This window comes from Dama dama, chromosome 22 (assembly GCF_033118175.1).
Source record: "Dama dama isolate Ldn47 chromosome 22, ASM3311817v1, whole genome shotgun sequence".
In the NCBI taxonomy this organism is placed as follows: Eukaryota; Metazoa; Chordata; class Mammalia; order Artiodactyla; family Cervidae; genus Dama; species Dama dama.
Genome location: NC_083702.1, coordinates 18,002,205 through 18,019,237, shown reverse-complemented (window position 1 = coordinate 18,019,237; position 17,033 = coordinate 18,002,205). Strand labels below are relative to the sequence as shown.

Genomic DNA, 17,033 nt, shown 5'->3' with positions numbered 1-17,033 from the left:
CCTAAATCATACGGCAGTTCTATTTTTAATTTTTGATGCACCTCAATACTGTTTCCATATGGGCTGCATTAACTTACATTCCCTCTAACAGGAAAGCAAGAGCTTTCCTGTCTCTTCATATTCTCCTCAACTCCTGTTATTTCGTCTTTTCGATAAAAGCCTTTCTAGAGCATATGAGGTGATATCTTCTTGTGGTTTTGATTTGTATTTTCTGATGATTAGTACTGTTGAGCACGTTTTCATGTACCTATTGGCAAGTTGTATGTATTCTTTAAAAAAAAATCTCTATTCAGGTTCTCTGCCCATTTGTAAAAAATCATATATCTACATATATATATACATATATACACAAGGACCTCATACAACTCAGTTGCTATATATATATATATATATATATATATATATATATATATGAGGTCCTTGTGTATTTTGGATAATAATCCTTACCAGAAATATAATATGCAAATATTTTCTCCAATTCCATAGGTTGCTTTTTCATTTTGGTGATGGTTTCCTTAATTGGGCAGAAGCTTTTTAGCCTTATGTCATCACAACTGCTTGTTTTCACTCTTGTTTCCTTTGTTTTTGGTGTCAAAGCCAAAAAATCATCACAAAGACTGGTGTCAAGGATTTTATTCTCTGGTTTTTTCCTGTAGAAATTTTATGGCTTCAGGACTTGTGATCAAGTCTTTAATCTATTTTGAGTTAATGCTTGTGAATGGTGTAAGATAGTGGTCCAGTTTCATTTTTTGCATGTGGCTGTCCAGTTTTCCCCATGCCATTTACTGAAAAAACCATCCTTTTCCCACTGTATATTCTTGGCTTCTTTGTCAAAAATTAATTGACCATTGAAATGTGGGTTTATTTACAGGCTCCCTATTCTGTTCCATTGATCTCTGTGTCCATTTTTATACCAAGAACATACTGTTTTGATTAATATAGCTTTGTAATACAGTTTGAAATCAGGAAGCATGACAACTCTAGCTTTGTTATTCTATCTCAAGATTGCTTTTGTATTCAGCATCTTTTGTGGTTCCATGCAAATTTTAGGTTTGTTTCTTCTGTATCTGTGAAAATTTCCAGTGGAATTTTGATAAGGATTGCAGTGAATCTGTAGATTGCTTTGGGTAGAATGGGCATGTTAACAATATTAGATCTTCCAATCCATGACCACAAAATATCTTTCCATTTATTTGAGTCATCTTCAGTATCTTTCATCAATGTCTTATGGTTTTCAGTGTACAGGTCTTTCACCTGCTTAGTTAAATTTATTCCTAGATATTTTATTCATTTTCATGCAAATGTAAATAGAATTGTTTTCTCAGTTTCTCTTATAACAGTTTGCTGTTAGTGTAAAGAAATGCATATGATTTTTGTATACAGATTTTTCTTTCTACAACTTTACTGAGTGTATTAGTTCTCATACTTTTGGTGAAGTCTTTAGTGTTTTCTACATACAATATCATGTAAGGGGGTTTCTTTCCTCACTACTCTGATGGTAAAGAATCTGTCTGCAATGCAAGAGACCTGGGTTCAGTCCCTGGGTCAGGAAGATCCCCTGAAGGAAAGAATGGCAACCCACTCCAGTATTCTTGCCTGGAGAATCCCATGGGCAGAGAGGCCTGGCAGGCTGCAGTTCTTGGGGTCGCAAAGAGTCAGACAGGACTGAGTGACTAGCACTTTCACTTTTCAATCTGCAAATAGTGTCAATTTTCCCTCTTCCTTTCAGATTTGGATGTCTTGATTTTGTTTTTATTGCCTGATGGATCTGGATAGGACCACCAAAACTAAGTTGAATAAAAGTGGTGAGAGTTGAATAAATGTTGAACTAAGTTGAATAAAAGTGGTGAGAGTAGACATTTTTGTCTTGTGTCTGGTTTCAGAGGAAAAGCTTTTGGTTTTTTACAGTCAAGTATTGTGTTAGCTGTGTACTTTTCATATGGCCTTAATTATGTTGAGATGCAATCCTTCTATACCTACTTTGTAAAAGAGTTCTTACTGTAAGTGGATGTTGAATCTGTCAAACACTTTTTCTGCATCCTTTGAGGATATGATTTTTACCTTCATTTTGTTTATTTGGTGTATCACATTGATTAATTTGTGAATGTTGAACTATCCTTGCACCCTTGGAACAAATATCAGTTGATCATGGTGTATGATTCTTTTAATGTATTGTCAAATTCAGTTTTCTGATATTTTGTTGAGGATTTTTGCCCCTATATTTATCAGAGTATTAGCCTGTAATTTTCTTTTCTCATGGTGCCCTTATCTGGCTTTGGTCTCAGACTAATGTTGCCTTCATAAAATGAATTTGGAAGTGTTCCTTTCTTCTCTTCTTGGAAAAGTTAGAGATGGCTCCACCACTAAATACTGTTACATTGAGAATTGAGATTTCAGCAATAACTTTTGAATGAAATAAATAAATGCTGTCGAGGCTGGCAAATAGTCAAACCATAGCACCTTATTCCTTCAACATTTCTCTCTCTGTTTCTCTCTCTGCTTCCCTCCCCCTCCACATACACAAACACACACACCCCATTCAGGTACACCTTGAATGGTTTGCTGGATGTTGCCTGAAACCCATAGCTAAGAGAATGTGGGAACAGATACTTCAAAAGCAGAGGCTCGCTCCCTTCCTTGCCTCTCTTTGCTCATGTCTTTGTCATTTTCATCTGAAGGCCAAAGAGGCATTTAACTATGAGACATTTTATTGATGATATTTTTTCCTACAATGAAACCCCGTGAATTGAGAGGTGGTAAAATCTTTGACCATGAAAATGAGCAACCCACTCACAGAGGTCCTGCCATCATTTTCTCAGAGATTCTCTGCATAGAGTGGGTAGGAGTTTTGATAGGATGATCTGGAAAGAATATGTAAATATTGATATTTTATGACAGGTACTATTTACCCTTCTGGTTTTTGAATTTATGTTTATTTCTCTCAGCTTCAATTCTTTTACATATATTTTCAGTCTTTTGTTTATTATTTCTGCATCTTCTCAATACAAATTTTTCTCAGTAGGCTTTTTTTGACTATTGCAAAAATTTCTGGCTTACTCAGTGTGTACATATGTGTGTACATATATCTTCTCAGAATTCTACTAAGTCTTTCCTGTAAGCATACAGGAAAGGAAATCTCTTTTTAAGAGATTCCCAACCAACACTACAGGCTTTTCTGGTGGCTCAGAGAGCAAAGAAACTGCCTGCAGTGTGAGAGACCTGGGCTTGATCCCTGGGTAAGGAAGATCCAGTGGAGAAGGGAATAGCAATCCACTCCAGTATTCTTGTCTGGAAAATCCTATGGACAGAGGAGCCTGGTGGGCTGCAGTCCATGGGGTCACAAAGAGTTGGACATGACTGAGCAACTAACACACACACGCACATAACCAACACTAAATTGTGGAGCAATTATCTTACAATTAAAAATAAATTAAAAAAAGAGGGTTTCCTTTTACAACAGTAATCTTCACTTGCCCACTTGTCACACTGGATAATAGGTAAGAGTAGTTTATAATCTATCTAATACTTTTCCATTAAAATTATGTACATGAGATTTTGAATATAAATTGACTCTGTACTTCTGGACTGATTATTTTTAATATGAACTATTATCATAGACTGTTACCATGAATGTATATTTGGTTTACTATTTCACTGATTAGTATGAGTTTAAGAAAAACAAATTTTATTTCACTGAATTTTATTTGTCTATTCATTCATTTAATAAATATTTATCAAGCCACTATCTGGTACTTAGAAATGGTTTTCCATAGATATTTGGTGAATGAGTGCATACAATGTGCAGGCACGGTCCTAACAGCAGAAACATGGCTTATATAAGATATACAAGGTCCTTCCTCTAGTGGAACTTTCATTCAGAAGGGTGTGTGTACATTGGTAGATGTCTGGATTTATATTTGCTGTGGGGTGTGAAGACTGATTAACAAGTAAATATTTAAAGTAATTTCAGCTGGTGATCAGATGCAGTGAATGTTTCAGCCCAGGAGATAATGAACCTGCGTTTTCATGTGTCCTTTGCACTGAGTCAGACCTTAGATAATCTTTTTTGGGGACAAGACCACGCCCAGCTGTCCCTGATCCACTGTTTCCCTGTTGTTTGCAGGAAGAAGACCCAAGAGCTGTCCAGTTGCTGCCCCCTGCACAGGTACGTCAGCCCCGCCCCCTCCCCAGGCCCCCAGGGGCTCCTTCCTCCCCCCAGGGGAGTCACAGGAGGGGCTGCTGCCTTTTCAGACAGAGAGAAGCTCCGGCTCAGGGGAGGAGACAGCGAGTGCTCAGGGCGGGTGGAGGTCTGGCACAGCGGCTCCTGGGGCACCGTGTGCGATGACTCCTGGAGCCTGGCAGAGGCCGAGGTGGTGTGTCAGCAGCTGGGCTGTGGCCCGGCCCTGGAAGCCGTGCGGGCCGCGGCGTTTGGCCCTGGAAACGGGAGCATCTGGCTGGACGAGGTGCGGTGCGGGGGCCGGGAGTCCTCCCTGTGGGACTGTGCTGCGGAGCCCTGGGGGCAGAGTGACTGCAAGCACGAGGAGGATGCTGGTGTGAGGTGCTCTGGTGAGTGAGGGGCAGGGGGTCCGTCCCTGGTGAGCTGGGGCAGCACAGGGGCAGAGGGCTGCACCGGGCGTGGTGGGGAGTTTGTGTTCAGAGAGTGTCCGGGTGCTGGGGCTCTGATCTAGGACGGGGGAGCTGGGAGTACCGGAGACTGCTGTTGTGGAAACTGAGGGGTGATTTCAGGCTCAGGAGGGAAAAATGGTTTGCCTTGCATTCTGGCCAATTCCTCTTCCTCACACTGCTGTTTTTCTCTTTAGGTGTAAGGACAACATTGCCTGCGACAAAAGCAGGTACTGTGATCCATGCATGGGCAGGAGAGAATACTCAGATACTGGCGACCTGTTCTGTGGGCTCCCTGACAACTCAAAAGAGGAAAGAATCTGAGGAGCTGTGGCTGTTGGGGAGGAGCCAGGGCATTACACTGGGGAAATCCCCTGCCTTGATGCCCAGGGTCAAAGGTTCTCATGCCTGGGGTCCAAGGAAGTCTGGTTCCCATGTTGTAAAATCTAAGGAACTCCCAACTGCCCTTGAGTGTTGCTCTTTATCAGTGAGGTGCGGGTCCCTGGGCTGTTTGATGCTTTGTCTCCTGAAGCCAAGGAGAAGGAATGAGTTGAGTTCTCAGAGGCTGTCTCGGCAGGGCAGCTCCCTGACAATCCCCAGCTCTGCCTCGGGGCCACACTGGACAGAGTGGAGTTGACTTGTCTCAGGACGAGTCCCGGGGGAGCCCTGACACTGTCTGAGGCTGGGACCTGTTGTCTGGAGCTCCTGAAAGTGCTGAAACAGGGGATTTCTCTGTGCCCAAGACTATCTCCAGTCCTTTTTCCTGTTCTCCTTAGGGACCAGAACAACCTCACATCCTCTCCCTGGCATCTTCTCCCTGCCTGGGGTCCTCTGCCTCATCCTGGGAGCCGTTCTCTTCCTGGTCCTCATCATCCTGGTGACTCAGGTGCTCAGATGGAGAGCAGAGCGCAGAGGTGGGCTGCAGGGGGAGCTGGGGACCAGGGAGCGTGTGTGGAGGCAGGAGATGGGGCAGGTGTGAGGAGGGGAGCCTGGGCCAGGTCTCTGCTCTGAGTTGCAGACTCCATGTGCTCCGTGCTGAGCTCTCAGGGCTGAGTAGACAGAGGGCTGGGGCGTGAACTCTCATAAGTCATGGCCTCTCCTGTGAGACCAGACAGAGTTGGCGCTGAGCTGTATTCAGGGTCAGACGAGGGGAGAAGGTGCTGTCATGGTGCACGTGGTGGGAGACGATGCTGAGGTCCTGGCAGCCCCCGTGTGAGCACCAGGGAGAGGAAGGGTGGGTCTGCTGGACCAGGGTGTCTGGGGCGGCTTCTCTTACCTGCTGGGGAATCTCTCAGCCTTATCCAGCTATGAAGATGCTCTTGCTGAAGCTGTGTATGAGGAGCTCAATTACCTTGTGACACCGAAGGAAGGTCTGGGCAGCCCAGGTGAGTGTCTCTGTCTGCCCTCCTGGGGCCTCTGGTTGTCACCACCCACTGGCTGTGCGCATCTTCTCAGCATGTGCAGACCTCATGTGTGCCCCAGTCTCACAGAGACTCCAAAGTGGCAGGATGGCCTCTCAGAGCCCCGTGATCTCCCAGCCTCTGTCTACACTGCAGAAGCCAGGCCTGTCCCTTCTCAGCTTTAACACAGGTCCCGTGGGTGTGGGGAGGGTCATTCTGTATGTTGTGTGATGTTTGTCTCCACATGAGGTTTCCTGTCAGATGACTCACTGATTAAACGGCCATATTACACCAGAGATGGTGAGGAAAACAGAGACTACAGATCCACTCGAGGAAATAGAGGTGGACCTGCCTCGGCTGGGCTTTGGGGAGGAGAGTTTCCCTCATAGAGAGGAGATTTAAAGGGAATGGCTTTCCTCTGATGGACCAGAGGCATCCCTTGTGTCCAGATGGTGTTCTTCCTTCTCCTTCTCTGGCTGTTCGGTGATGTCTCACGTCGGGGCTGGTCTCTCTGTGTCGGGAATCACAATAGGCACACAATGTTTAAAAGAAATAACATCTCTAAAGCGCAATTTGTCAAAGTCCTTTAGCAATGCTCAATGGTGGAAGAGTTGCTTTGAAATATGTAGTTTCCACCAGAAAATATGAAGATATGTAAAATCATGTTTTGGCTTATGGACACATCAAAATGAAACATGGTCTTAGAGAAAAAAGTCTTTTGAAACAAGGAGTGACTGGTGCCTCTCTTCAGAAACTCAGAAACTCTGGGTCAGAAGGGATCTTAGGTATTCCCCAGACCAACCCACTTACTGTGGTTTCATACACTCCCTTGTCTGCTCTTGGAACCCCCAGATCAGAGGACTGATGTCCCTGCTGAAAATTACGATGATGTTGAAGAGGTCCCAGTGCCTGGAACTCCTCCTGCCTCTCAGGGGAGTGAGGAGGAAGTGCCCCCAGAGAAGGAGGATGGGGTGAGGTCCTCGCAGACAGGTGAGTGGGGTCAGGTGATCTCCTGCAATCTTTCTATCTGGAAAGAGTGAATGTGTGCTCCTCAATGCCCAGCCTCCCTGGAGATTCAAAATAGAGGTAATCTCATACATTTGGTAGCATCATCTTGACCATATGCCATATTTAATGCTGTCACACTCCTTGCAGGGAGTGAGGAATCACTCTGCTTTTGGCATTTATGTCTCCGTAATGTGACATAAACTTCACTTTATATGTGATATACTTGCATTAAGATTTATAGATTATGGAATTTCCTTTCAGTCCAGAGGTTAGGATTCTGCACTTTCACTACTAGGGCCCAGGTCCAACCCTGCTCAAGGAACTAAGATCCCACATGCATTGTGTCATGACCAAAGAGAAACTTATTGATTAATTGAGCATATTTATAAAGAAAGCTAAGTGCCAAAGAATTGATGCTTGAACTGTAGTGTTGGAGAAGACTCTTCAAAGTCCCTTGGATGGGAAGGAGGTCAAACCAGTCAATTCAAAGGAAATCAATCCTGAATATTCATTGGAAGGCCTGAGCTGAAGTAGAAGCTCCAATACCTTGGCAACCTGATGTGAAGAACTGACCCCTTAGAAAATACTCTGATCCTGGGAAAGGTTGAAGGCAGGAAGAGAAGAGGACAACAGAGGATGAGATGGCTGAAGGTATCACTGACTCGATGGATATGAGTTTGAGCAAGCTCTGGGAGTCGGTAATGGACAGGGAAGCCCGGTGTGCTGTGGTTCATGGGGTTGCAAAGAGTCAGACATGACTGAGTGACTGAACTGAAGTGAACCAAATTCAAAGGTGAACAAGTGTTTTAATAATATCTTTGCACTGTCTCATACATGAAGGACAATCATTCAATATCAGAGTAATCCAGGTCTATGCCAAATCAGTAATGCTGAAACAGCTGAAGCTGTGGTTTTCTGAAGACCCACAAGAGCTTTTAGAACTAACACCCAAAAAAAGATGTCCTTTTCATTATAAGGGACTGGAATGCAAAAGTGGGCAGTCAAGAGATACCTAGAGTAACAGGAAATTTGTCCTTGGAGTCCACAATGAGGCAGGGCAAAGGCTAACAGAGTTTTGCCGAGAGAACGCACTGGTCATAGCAAACACCCTCTTCCAAAAACACAAGACAGGACTCTGCACATGGACATCACCAGATGGTCAACACGAAAATCAGATTGATTATATTCTTTGCAGCCAAAGATGGAAATGCTCTATACAGTCAGCAAAAACAAGACTGGGAGCTGACTGTGGCTCAGATCTTGAACTCCATATTGCCAAATTCAGACTTAAATTGAAGAAAGTAGGGCAAACCACTAGACCATTCAGGTATGACCTAAATCAAATCCCTTACGATTATACAGTGGAAGTGACAAATAGATTCAAGGGATTCCGTCTGATAGGCAGAGTGCCTGATGAACTATGGACGGAGGTTCGTGACATTGTACAGGAGGCAGGGATCAAGACCATCCCCATGGAAAAGAAATGCAAAAAGGCAAAATGGTTGTCTGAGGAGGCCTTACAAATAGCTGAGAAAAGAAGAGAAGCAAAAGACAAAGGAGAAAAGGAAAGATAGATCCATTTTAATGCAGAGTTCCAAAGAATAGCAAGGAGAGATAAGGAAGCCTTCCTCAGTGATCAGTGCAAAGAAACAGAGGAAAACAATGGAATGGGAAAGACTAGAGATCTCTTCAAGAAAATTAGTGATACCAAGGGAACATTTCATGCAAAGATGGGCTCAACAAAGGACAGAAACATTACGGACCTAATGGAAGCAGAAGATATTAAGAAGAGATGACAAGAATACACAGAAAACTATAGAAAAAAGACCCTCATTACCCATATAACCACGATCACTCACTGTGATCACTCACCTAGAGCCAGACATCCTGGAATGCAAAGTCAAGTGGGCCTTAGGAAGCATCACCATGAATAAAGCTAGTGGAGGTGATGGAATTCAGTTGAGCTATTTCAAATACTAAAAGATGATGCTGTGAAAGTGCTGCACTCAACATGCCAGCAAATTTGGCAAACCCAGCAGTGGCCACAGGACTGGAAAAGGTCAGTTTTCATTCCAATCCCAAAGAAAGGCAATGCCAAAGAACGTTCAAACTACCGCACAATTGCACCCATCTCAAACAGTAGCACACTAATGCTCAAAATTCTCCAATCCAGGCTTCAACAGTAATGAACCATGAACTTCTACATGTTCAAACTGGATTTAGAAAAGAGAGAGGAACGAAAGATCAAATTGCCAAAATTTGCTGGATCATCAAAAAAGCAAGAGAGTTCCGGAAAAACATCTATTTCTGCTCTATTAACAATGCCAAAGCCCTTGACAATGTGGATCACAATAAACTGTGGAAAATTCTGAAAGAGATGGGAATATCTGACCACCTTACCTGCCTCCTGAGAAATCTGTATGCAGGTCAAGAAACAACAGTTAAAACAGAATATGGAACAGCAGTCCGGTTCCAAATGGGGAAAGGAGTATGCCAAGGCTGAATATAGTCACCCTGCTTATTTAACTTATATGCAGAGTACATCATGCAAAATGCTGGGCTGGATGAAGCACAAGTGGGAATCAAGATTGCGGGAGAAATATCATAACCTCCAATATGCAGATGGTACCACCCTTATTTCAGAAAGTGAAGAAGAACTAAAGAGCCTCATGAAAGTGAAAGAGGATAGTGAAAAACTTTGCTTAAAGCTCAACATTCAGAAAACTTAGGTCATGGCATCTTATCCCACCACTTCTAGGCAAATAGTCAGGGAAACAGTGGCAACAGTGAGAGACTTTATTTTTTGGGGCTCCAATATCACTGCATATGATGACTGCAGCCATGAAATTAAAAGACACTTGCTCCTTGGAAGAAAAGCTATGACCAACCTATAAAACATATTCAAAAGCAGAGACATTACTTTGCTGACAAAGTTCTGTCTAGTCAAAGCTCTGTTTTTTTTCAGTAGTTATGTATGGATCTGAGAGTTGGACCATAAAGAAGGCTGAGCACTGAATATTTGATGCTTTTGAACTGTGGTGTGGGAGAAGACTCTTGAGAGTCCCTTGGACAGCAAGGAGATCCAACCAGTCAGTGCTAAAGAAAATCAGTCCTGAATAGTCACTGGAAGGACTGATGTTGAAGCTGAAATTCCAATATTTTGTCCACCTGATGCGAAGAACTGATTCACTGGAAAACACCCCGATGCTGGGAAAGCTTGAATGCAGGAGATGGGGATGACAGAGGATGAGATGTTTGAATGGCATCACCAATGCAATGGACATGAGTTTGAGCAAGCTCCAGGAGTTGGTGATGGACAGGGAAGTCTGGTGTGCTGCAGTCCATGACATCGCTAAAGAGTTAGACACGACTGAGCGACTGAAGTGAACTGAATTTATACATAAAGGTAGAGATTTAAACAAATGTATTGAATTGGGTAAAGTATGTTTATAATTTAAGATGAGCTCTGCTTATATGTTAACATTCATAAGTACAAAGTCTATGATATATGGTGACCTTAACATTAAGCCATGGTGGTGGATCATAGACTCAGAATTTGTGATCAGCTGAGATCTAATTTGCTCCAGATATTTCAGTAGCTGCGAGAAGACACTCATTCTCTACAAAAGAGTATTTCTCCATCTGATGGCCTGTGTGGTCTCTGGGGAGGGGCCATCTGTGGCTGCACCTGTGATAGTCTTTGTGGACATTTGGAACAGGAGTCAAGTCAGCCAAGATCAGATTTAGGTTTTGAGTGAGGAATTCAGATTTTTCCTGTCTCCAATCTCCCTCTTATTGAGAATTCACATCTATCACCTGTGAAAGGAGAACATTTAAATTCTTTTTTATGATTCTTACCATTGGGCGTTATCTACTTGCTACTGTGTGGCCTGGAAGCAGGTCTTCCCAGAGCTCCTGTGTGAGCACAGATCTCCTGTGATGCAGGATTTCCACATGAACTGAGGCCCCAGAGACCACATGGACTGGATCTGAGAGGACAGCTGGGATCCATCCTCACTGTAACTCAAGTGAAACACTCTGAGCCTCCCTGCCCACACCTGGGTCCCAGGGATGCTTTGTCATCTCCACTTGCATGACTCCTTCCACCACAGGGCTCTCTCCCATCCCTGTGTCTCAGTTCTAATGAAACTTCTCTTTACTCTTTCAGGCTGTTCTCTGAACTTCTCCAGAGAGGTGGCTGATCCTGGGGAAGGAGGAGGGAGCCCTTGGCTGCTCCAGGGGCAGACAGGGGACCCTGGGTACGATGATGTTGAATTCAGTGCCCTGGGAACATCCCCAGTGTCTTTCTCATGATGCTTTAAATATGAGATGGAGCCTCAGGTATTCTAACTGCCTGTATTTCAATAGAGTAGAGCTGACCTGTAATTGTGTTATGTGGAAATTTCTCAAAATGAGATATTCTGAATAAATTAACTTTTTGCTGTGATGCTACTTTAACAAACTTCATGTCAAATGATTTTAGAAGGTTGGTCCTCAAACACCATTTTCCTCAAAGGAAATACAAGAGGAGTGAGCTGCCCTGCTCTCTCACCTGTGTTAGAGGCTAATGAGGGCATGATTTTGCCCCAGCTCACAAATGCTCCAGGTCACTCTTATTAAGAAAAGGATATAAACTTGGTCCACATTCATACCCTCCTTCCTAACAAGATGAACTCAGAAAAAAAACCCCAAACATCTGAACATTCTTGGATGCTCTCCCTGAGATGTCAGATCAACTGTTTGTAACTTGTTCCTTGACACCAGACTGAATGTGAGTTTCAAAGTGGAAGGTTGACTTGTGGGAGAGAATGGATACAGCTTTCCTTATCCTGCCTAAATGTTCATAGGCCAATTAAAAATCTAACTGTACATAACTACCTGTTCCTTTTTCATCTCTCATTTATTCCTTTAGTGGATACAGACACCTCTTTGCTCATCTCCCATGGCTGTTTGATTATCCAATCCTTATAAATCCATTCTTTCCTCTCCATCTCTTCCTACTCTTTCTTCAGGAGGCTGCTATTTCTTGTCTCTCCAAGCATCTCTCCTTCTAAGTGAAATATATCAGATCATATATATCTTCAAGTTGATGGAGGGCAAACTGATGCTCACCCACACCCTGTGTTCAGGTGGGACAAGAGGGCAAGAATGTGGAGACCTAGGCAGAGGGGATCCAGAAGAATGGATGTAGACAGAAAGACCAGGAACAGTTGGCTATTTATTTTTCAGAGATGTGGATGGAGGCATCTTATATGACTGATCTCTCAGAGGAAGAATTTCAGCCAATGGGCTTTTTTGAAAACATCTATTTTCAGATGTTTCAAGATTGCTTTAATCTGGTTACTACTGAAAATGTAATTGTGATCCTGCTGTGATTCCTCAGGGTAGAGAGAGCTGTCATGCAGATGTGGCCAAGTAAAGATTACGTTTACACAGCACTCCCCCTGCACCCCCCACCACCAAGTCCATTGTGGACATGTGGAGAAGCTGCTGAACTAATTTAAGCCCTGAGATTGCTGGCCTGGTTGTGAGCTGGACCCACCCAGTTACTTGCTTGATGACTCTGGGTGGTTTCTAAGACTTCCACCTACACTTACACTTGCAGTCTTCATCGTTCTAGGCTGTTCTTGGGGATGGGAGGATGCCCAGGGCTTCTCCCAAGGAAGCTCACATGTCTATTCACTTAGGAAGTGATGAAATAGATGACATATGATGAAATAAGGCACACACACCAAGAAACTCAGTGAACTCCAAGGAAACACAGATAAACTATTAAATTCAAGAAGACAATATATGAACAAAATAAGATTAAAAAATATTTCTCATCATCATTATTGTTTTTAACTATTGTTGCACTGGGTCTTTGTTGCTGCACATGGGCTTTGTCTAGTTTCAGCAAGCAGGCCCTACTCTTCTCTGTGGACAGCAGGTTTGTCTATGCGCGGGTTTGTCTTATTGTGGAGAACAGGCTCTTGGCACCCAGGCTTCAGGGGTTGCAGCACGCCACCTCCTATTTGTGCTTTGCGGTTCCTAGAGCTCAGGCTCAGTAATTGTCGAGCTAGGGTGAGTTACTCCACAGAGTAAATTTTTTACAGGGATAGAAGGAATAAAAAAGGAAGTAAACAGGGAATTTATTGATGTTTTAGTGGTTAGGATTCGATGTATTTACTGCTGCGGTCTGGATTCAATCCCCGTCAGGGAACAGATCTCCTTCAAGCTTTGCAGTGAGGCAAAGAGAATAAGAGAAGGAACGAAACAGAAAAATGAACCAAACAGAAATTCAGCTGCTTAAGATTCAGTTCAGTTCAGTTCAGTGGCTCAGTTGGGTCCTACTCTTTGCGACCCCATGGACTGTTGCAGTCGGGCTTCCCTGTCCATCACCATCTCCCAGAGCTTGCTCCAACTGATGTCCATTGAATCATCCAACCATTTCATCGCCCGACGTCCCCTTCTCCTCCTGCCTTCAATCTGTCCCAGCATCAGGGTCTTTTCAAATGTGTCAGTTCTTGGCATCAGGTGGCCAAAGTACTGGAGTTTCAGCTTCAGCATCAGTCCTTCCAATGAATATTCGGGACTGATTTCCTTTAGGATTGACTGGTTGGATCAGTTGTTTAAGATTACAATGAATGAAATGCAACACAATTGAAAATGCTACAGAGAGCATCAACAACAGCAGAAGACTCTGTAACTTAGAAGGCAGGACCATTGAGGTTATCCCGCCAGGGGACAAAGAAAAAGAGGAATGAAAAAGTGTGAAAGATATTGTTTCCTTAATTTCTTTTTCTGTTTTTTCATTGTTAATATATAGGAATGCAAGGGATTTCTGTGTGTTAATTTTATATCCTGCAACTTTACTATATTCATTTATTAGCTCTAGTAATTTTCTGGTGGAGTCTTTAGGGTTTTCTATGTAGAGGATCATGTCATCTGCAAACAGTGAGAGTTTCACTTCTTCTTTTCCTATCTGGATTCCTTTTACTTCTTTTTCTGCTCTGATTGCTGTGGCCAAATAAACTCAAAATGGATTAAAGATCTAAATGTAAGACCAGAAACTATAAAACTCCTAGAGGAGAACATAGGCAAAACACTCTCCGACATAAATCACAGCAAGATCCTCTATGACCCACCTCCCAGAATATTGGAAATAAAAGCAAAACTAAACAAATGGGACCTAATGAAACTTAAAAGCTTTTGCACTACAAAGGAAACTATACATAAGGTGAAAAGACAGCCCTCAGATTGGGAGAAAATAATAGCAAATGAAGAAGCAGACAAAGGATTAATCTCAAAAATATACAAGCAACTCCTGCAGCTCAATTCCAGAAAAATAAACGATCCAGCCAAAAAATGGCCCAAAGAACTAAACAGACATTTCTCCAAAGAAGACATACAGATGGCTAACAAACACATGAAAAGATGCTCAACATCACTCATTATTAGAGAAATGCAAATCAACACCAAAATGAGGTACCATTACATGCCAGTCAGGATGGCTGCTATCCAAAAGTCTACAAGCAATAAATGCTGGAGAGGGTGTGGAGAAAAGGGAACCCTCTTACACTGTTGGTGGGAATGCAAACTAGTACAGCCACTATCGAGAACAGTGTGGAGATTTCTTAAAAACCTGGAAATAGAACTGCCATATGACCCAGCAATCCCACTTCTGGGCATACACACTGAGGAAACCAGATCTGAAAGAGACACTTGCACCCCAATGTTCATCGCAGCACTGTTTATAATAGACAGGACATGGAAGCAACCTAGATGCCCATCAGCAGATGAATGGATAAGGAAGCTGTGGTACATATACACCATGGAATATTACTCAGCCATTGAAAAGAATTCATTTGAATCAGTTCTAATGAGATGGATGAAACTGGAGCCCCTTATACAGAGTGAAGTAAGCCAGAAAGATAAAGAACATTACAGCATACTAACACATATATATGGAATTTAGAAAGATGGTAACGATAACCCTATATGCAAAACAGAAAAAGAGACACAGAAATACAGAACAGACTTTTGAACTCTGTGGGAGAATGTGAGGGTGGGATATTTCAAAAGAAGAGCATGTATACTATCTATGGTGAAACAGATCACCAGCCCCGGTGGGATGCATGAGACAAGTGCTCAGGCCTGGTGCACTGGGAAGACCCAGAGGAATCGGGTGGAGAGGGAGGTGGGAGGGGGGATCGGGATGGGGAATATGTGTAAATCTATGGCTGATTCATATCAATGTATGACAAAACCCACTGAAATGTTGTGAAGTAATTAGCCTCCAACTAATAAAAAAAAATAAGATAATAATAAAAAAATATAAAATAAAAAAAAAACACAAAACCTTAAACCTAAAAAAAAAAAAGAAGAAAGAAAAGATGCTCAACATCACTCATTATTAGAGAAATGCAAATCAACACCACAATGAGGTACCATTACATGCCAGTCAGGATGGCTGCTATCCAAAAGTCTACAAGCAATAAATGCTGGAGAGGGTGTGGTGGAAAGGGAACCCTCTTACCTTGTTGGTGGGAATGTAAACTAGTACAGCCACTATGGAAAACAGTGTGGAGATTTCTTAAAAAACTGAAAATAGAACTGCCATATGACCCAGCAATCCCACTTCTGGGCATACATACTGAGGAAACCAGATCTGAAAGAGACACTTGCACCCCAATGTTCATCGCAGCACTGTTTATAATAGCCAGGACATGGAAGCAACCTAGATGCCCATCAGCAGATGAATGGATAAGGAAGCTGTGGTACATATACACCATGGAATATTACTCAGCCATTGAAAAGAATTCATTTGAATCAGTTCTAATGAGATGGATGAAACTGGAGCCCCTTATACAGAGTGAAGTAAGCCAGAAAGATAAAGAACATTACAGCATACTAACACATATATATGGAATTTAGAAAGATGGTAACGATAACCCTATATGCAAAACAGAAAAAGAGACACAGAAATACAGAACAGACTTATGAACTCTGTGGGAGAATGTGAGGGTGGGATATTTCAAAAGAAGAGCATGTATACTATCTATGGTGAAACAGATCACCAGCCCAGGTGGGATGCATGAGACAAGTGCTCGGGCCTGGTGCACTGGGAAGACCCAGAGGAATCGGGTGGAGAGGGAGGTGGGAGGGGGGATTGGGATGGGGAATACGTGTAAATCTATGGCTGATTCATATCAATGTATGACAAAACCCACTGAAATGTTGTGAAGTAATTAGCCTCCAACTAATAAAAAAACTTAAAAAAAAAAAGTGTGAAAGAACCTGTGTGAAATATAGGATAACATTCATATAAACAACCTGTACATTATTGGAGTCCTGGAAGGAGAAGAGAAAGAGAAAGTGACGGAGATTGTACTTAAGGAAATAATACCAGATAAGTCCCAAATCTGATGAGATTTAGACTTCCAAGTCCATGTAGCTAATAGGTCGCTCTTCAGAGTTCATTCAAAATGATCATCCCCAAGACACATTGCTTGTAATCAAGAAAAAGAGAGAGTTTTATAAACAAGAGAAAAGTAAATGCTCACAAAAAAGAAATTCCCTTAAAAATATCAGTGGACTTCTCAGTAGAAACCTGAGAGTTCAGGAGAGAAAGGGTGATATATTCAAACTTATGAAAAGAAAAAAACTCTACCAACCAATAATAATTTTCTCAGGAAGGTTGTTTTTCATAAATGAAGACAATATAAAGACTTTCCCAAACAAACAAGAGTTGACGGAATTCACCAACATTAGGCTTGGCTTAGAAGATTGCTGAGGGGAGTTCTTCAAACTAAATGAAGGATACTAATTTTTATAGGAAAGAAGTGAAAACATGCAACAGACTTGTAAATGTAAATACTGAATCCAACTCAGCATACTCTAACACTGTAATATGGCAGTGTGCTAACCAGTTAGCTTTAGGCCAAAGAAAGTATTAAAACAGCTATAGAGAAAAATATTTTGTTAGTGGATATACAATATAGAGAGAGGTAAATTGTGACA

General features: G+C 42.4%; 1 protein-coding gene across 1 annotated transcript in view; it reads left to right on the top strand.

Moving 5' to 3' along the window:
• Positions 1-11,474, top strand: part of LOC133043706 (antigen WC1.1) — a 50,573-nt gene extending 39,099 nt beyond the window's left edge. The window contains exons 14-20 of the mRNA XM_061124858.1: positions 4,124-4,165; positions 4,252-4,566; positions 4,821-4,853; positions 5,400-5,537; positions 5,919-6,008; positions 6,876-7,013; positions 11,200-11,474. Coding sequence (XP_060980841.1) covers positions 4,124-4,165; positions 4,252-4,566; positions 4,821-4,853; positions 5,400-5,537; positions 5,919-6,008; positions 6,876-7,013; positions 11,200-11,345 — 902 coding nt within the window. The 3' untranslated portion in view covers positions 11,346-11,474. The remainder of the gene's footprint in view (positions 1-4,123; positions 4,166-4,251; positions 4,567-4,820; positions 4,854-5,399; positions 5,538-5,918; positions 6,009-6,875; positions 7,014-11,199) is intronic.
• The last annotated feature ends 5,559 nt before the right edge of the window (positions 11,475-17,033 follow it).